Source organism: Eimeria acervulina, genomic scaffold, assembly GCF_000499425.1.
Source record: "Eimeria acervulina Houghton genomic scaffold, Eah_scaff1243, whole genome shotgun sequence".
NCBI lineage: Eukaryota > Apicomplexa > Conoidasida > Eucoccidiorida > Eimeriidae > Eimeria > Eimeria acervulina.
In genome coordinates this window covers 1-5,000 of record NW_013549333.1, presented here as the reverse complement: position 1 = coordinate 5,000, position 5,000 = coordinate 1, and the positions used below count along the sequence as shown (strand labels likewise).

The 5,000-nt window shown below is 37.1% G+C and overlaps 1 protein-coding gene across 1 annotated transcript in view; it reads left to right on the top strand.

Annotated features, from left to right (window-relative positions):
- EAH_00057490 (copper-transporting ATPase, putative) overlaps positions 1-4,900 on the top strand; it is a gene marked incomplete at both ends in the record, with an annotated part of 8,415 nt that extends 3,515 nt beyond the window's left edge. Inside the window, 5 exons of the mRNA XM_013393723.1 lie at positions 1-75; positions 1,245-1,314; positions 2,467-2,685; positions 3,481-3,610; positions 4,690-4,900. The exon at positions 1-75 is cut by the window's left edge and continues 77 nt beyond it. Of these exons, the coding sequence (XP_013249177.1) occupies positions 1-75; positions 1,245-1,314; positions 2,467-2,685; positions 3,481-3,610; positions 4,690-4,900 (705 nt within the window). The remainder of the gene's footprint in view (positions 76-1,244; positions 1,315-2,466; positions 2,686-3,480; positions 3,611-4,689) is intronic.
- Positions 4,901-5,000: the final 100 nt, after the last annotated feature.

Sequence of the window (5,000 nt, the reverse complement as noted above, 5' to 3'; positions counted from 1 at the left end):
GAGGTGATGGTATATGCTGCAGGAGCAGCACAGCAGCAGCAGCAGCAGCAGCAGCAGCAAGGTGCATGCAGGGGAGTAGGCTGCTGCTGCTGCAGCCCCTGCCGCTGCAAAGCTGGAGGCCCCAACTGCGGCTGCGTTCAAGAGGCCTTCGAAGCAGCAGCTGCGCTACCTGTGAAGCTGCAGGTGAAGCAAACAAAATAAATAAATAAATAAATAAATAAATAAATAAATAAATAAATAAATAAATAAATAAATAAGTAAATAAATAAATAAATAAATAAATAAATAAATAAATAAATAAATAGTGTTGATATAATTAATAATATTAATAGAACAGATATATCTAACTAAAGAAATTGCACAAATAGAAAGGGAAGGAGACAAAACCAACAAACAAAATAAAAATAATAAACAAAATAAAAATAATAAACAAAATAAAAATAATAAATAAAATAAAAATAATAAATAAAATAAAAATAATAAACAAAATAAAAATAATAAACAAAATAAAAATAATAAACAAAATAAAAATAATAAATAAAAATAATAAAACAAACAAAACAAATAAAACAAATAAAACAAATAAAACAAATAAAACAAATAAAACAAATAAAACAAATAAAAGACAAATGCAATCGCGGGTATATGCATGTATATATATATATATATATATATATATATATATGTATATGCATATGTGTCTATATTTATATATATATATAATACAGATATATTTGTAGATATGCACATACATATAAATATTAACACCAATGTATATATATACATTTATATACATATATATATATCTACATATATATATTATATTATATATTATATATATTATACATGTACATATAACGAGTATATAAATATAAATATATACATATATACATAAAGGTGCGCTGTGTAGAGTTTTATAATATCGGTGTTGTCTCCGTCTGTCTCCTTTTTTGTTGTTAGACTTGGATATAGATGTTTATATATTATAATTATTAATAATATTATTACATATAATTATATATATAATTATAAATAATTATTGTTGCTGCTGCTGCTGTCTCCTCTTGGTGTTTGTCTTTGTGTCTCCTTAGACCCTGTCTCTTGTCTCTCTTTTCTGTCTCCTTCTCTCGCTGTCTGTCTCCTTTCTCCCTATTCCCAAGTGTCTCCTCATCCCTCTGCTGCTTCTTCTTCTGCTGCTGCTGCTGCTGCTGCTGTTGTTGCTGCTGCTGCTGCTGCTGCTGCAGGAGTGGGCCGCCAAGTATCAGAGCGAGGGGCGCACAGTCGTCGTGTTGCAGGCAGCAGGAGTTATATTAGGTATTTGTTTTTATAAATTATATTTAAACATAAATAAATAAATAAATATAAATATATATATAAAATAAATATATATATATATATGTATGTATAAATATTAATAGATGTATATATGTATAAACATATATAAATATAGACGCAAATCTACATATATATACATATATATGTGTATATAAATATATATATATATATATATTTATGTATAGGTATTTATGTATATATATATATTTATGTATCCAAGCATAAATGTCAGTAGGCGTACCTTTATATATATATATATATATATATATATGTATGTATATATATATATATATGTATATATATATATATATATTTATATGTAAAGATAAATATAAATGAACATAAGCATATATAAATATATATAAATATACGCCTATATACATATAGATATATATATGCATATATATGTATATATATATATATACATATATATTTATATATATAGATATATATATATATTTATATGCGCGCTGCAGTTTTATTTTGTTTAATATTTGCGGTGTTGTCTGCATTTATATTTAGAGAATGTTAAAAACAAATAAAAATAAAAAACAAACAAATAATTAAAGTCTCTCCTTTCTGCCTGTCTGCCCCTGGCTGTCTCTTTTCTGCAGCACAGATCGCATGCGTCTGTCTCCTTTCTGTCTCCTTCTTTGTCTCTGTCTCTTTTCTTTTTGCTGTCTCCTTCTTTGTTTTTGTCTCTGTCTCTGTCTCCTTGCTCTCTGCTTCTTTTCTGTCTCTACCTCTGGCTGTCTCTGTCTCCTTTCTGTCTCTTTTCTTGTGTTTCTTTGTCTGTCCTTTTTCTTTATTTGTGTCTCTTTGTCTCTTTGTCTCTCTCTTTCTCTTTATATCTGTCTCTTCTCTGTCTCTCTCTCTCTCTCTCTCTCTCTCTCTCTCTCGCTCTGTATATGTATATATATATATATAGATATATATACGTATGCATATATATATATATAGATGTATATACGTATGCATATATATATGTCTCTTCTCTGTCTCTTTGCCTCTCTCTCTCTTTATACCTGTCTCTTCCTCTGCCTCTCTCTTTATATCTGTCTCTTCTTCTGTCTCTCTCTTTATTTCTCTCTCTTTATATCTGTCTGCTTTCTGTCTCGTGTGCTGCTGCAGGCTGCGTTGCTCTAACTGATGCTCTTCACCCCGAGGCGCCTGCTGTTGTTGCTGCGCTGCAGCAGCGCGGCATAGATGTGTGGCTATGCACAGGAGACTCTGCTGCTGCTGCTGCTGCAGCAGCAGCAGCAGCAGGCATTCCACAGGACAGAGTCCTCGCTGAGGTTCTCCCCAAACAAAAGGCAGCCGTCATCGCTCAGCTGCAGCAGCAGCAACAAGGTAGGCTTCCTAGCAGCAGCAGCAGCAGCAGGAGCAAGGTTTCCTAGCAGCAGCAGAAGCAACAGCAGCAAGGGGAACTGCGGCAGCTGCTGCTTGCTGCTGCTTGCTTCTCGGTGTTCAGTTGCTGGGGATATCAGTTGCTATTGGGTGTCCTGTCTCCTTTGTCTCTTCTGTCTCCTTTGTTTCTGCTGTCTCCTTTTGTCTCTCCTGTCTCCTTTGTCTCATTTCTTGTCTCTTCTGTCTCCTTTTGTCTTTTCCTGTCTCCTTTTGTCTCCCTTTGTTTCTGCTGTCTCCTTTGTCTCTTTTGTTTTTGCTGTCTCCTTTGTTTTTTTCTGTCTCCTTTGTTTCTACTGTCTCCTTTTGTCTTTAAGTGTCTCTTTTTGTCTCGTTTTGTCTCCTTTTGTCTTCTACTGTCTCCTTTTGTCTTTTACTGTCTCCTTTTTGTGTTATTTGTTTTTCTTCGCCAGTCTCCTTCTTCTTCTGTCTCTCTTCTGTCTTTTTAAGGGTCTTTCTGTCTTTGTCTCTATTTGCATTTATTATTATATTTATTTATTTGTCTTTGTTTATTGAATATATATAATTATATTAAACTGTCTGTCTCTGTTAATTTGCTTGAACTGTTTATATTTATTTATTAATCTTTATTTATTTACTTAAACTTAATATTATATGAACATATTTATCTTTGTTTATTTGGTTTAATATATTATTTAATTAAATAAGATATTTAAAGACAAGAAATTAAATTAATTATCTTATTTAATTAAACTTCTTGTCTTTGTTTGTCTGCTGAAGGCTCTGTTGCTATGGTCGGAGACGGTATTAACGATACACCCGCCTTTGCCTGTGCAGATGTCTCCTTCTCATTTGGTGCTGCAGCTGCTTTAGCAGCAAACGCAGCTTCTGTTGTAATTGCAAACAATGAGTACGCTATCCATCACCTAGCTAGCTAGCTACACAGCTAGCTATCCATCACCTAGCTAGCTAGCTACACTTCTAGCTAGCTACACAGCTAGCTGGCTACACAGCTAGCTAGATAGCTACACAGCTAGCTCAGTAGATAGATAGATATGTAGCGGCACAGCTAGCTAGGTAGGTAGATAGACACCCAGCTAGCCACATATCTAGCTATCCGGATAGCTAGCCATCTAACTAGCTAGCTAGCTGTAGTGCGAGCTACATAGCTAGCTTCCCAGCTTGCTACTGAGCTACCCACTCATTTAGCTGCCTGCTTAGTTGCCCAGCTAGCTAGCTAGCTAGTTAGCTGTCTGACTAGCTATCGTGCTAGCTAGCGAAGGAGTATGCTAGCCAAATAGCTAGCTACTAGCAGTCGTTAACTAGCTAGCTAGCTAGCTAGCTAGTTAACGTAGGTGGCTAGCTGAGCGTGCTTGAGGGGAGGGTGAAGGGTCTGACAATTAAAAGAATAAGTATAATTTGTCTGTTTTAAGTGTCTCCTTGTTGTGCTGCTGCAGTCTGAGGGGTGTTGTCTCCTTTCTTGAATTAGCAGAGGCATTAAGAAGAACAGCAAAAGTTTGTCTCCTTTGGGCTTGCAGCTTTAACTTCTTAGGGCTTCCTGCTGCAGCAGGGCTGCTGCTGCTGCTGCTGCCTGGACGATCGTTAGTAATCTCTCCTCCTGTTGCTGCTGTCTTCATGGCGCTCAGCTCAATTTTAGTTATACACACCGCCTTTACCCTCAGGTACCCCAAACCCTAAACCCTAAACCCTAAACCCTAAACCCTAAACCCTAAGCTCCTAAACCCTATAAATCCTAAACTCCCAAACCCTAAGGCCCAAATCCTAAACCCTAGACGCTCAATCCTAATCCCTCAATCCTAAACCCTAAACCCTAACCCTAAACCCTAGCCCTAAACCCTAAACCCTAAACCCGTCGCATGTCTAAGGGTTTATGCTGGCAGCTCAGGCTTCAGCGATTGCACAGTGGAGACACTGAAGTATTAGGGTTTAGAGTTTAGGGTTTAGGGTTTGGTGTGTGTTGTTGTGCAGATACTTCCGCCCCAAGACCTTCCCAATAGATTCAAACCCTCAGCTAGCAGCAGCAGCAGCAGATGTCTCCTCGCTGCAGCTGCTGAGGAGACATCTCGCATTTCTGCTGCGGGGGCCCCGGCGCTCTCGTTCACGCAGAGTAGAAGCAGCAGAGCTGCTGGCTGCTGGATCTCTTCTTACCTGTCCCCTAATAGAGGAGACACAAGTATGACTCCCTGCAGCAGCAGCTGCAGCAGCAGCAGCTGCTGCTGCTGCTGCAGCTGATGCAGCAGCAGCAGCTGCAGCAACACCAAACACGCACTCACACTGCA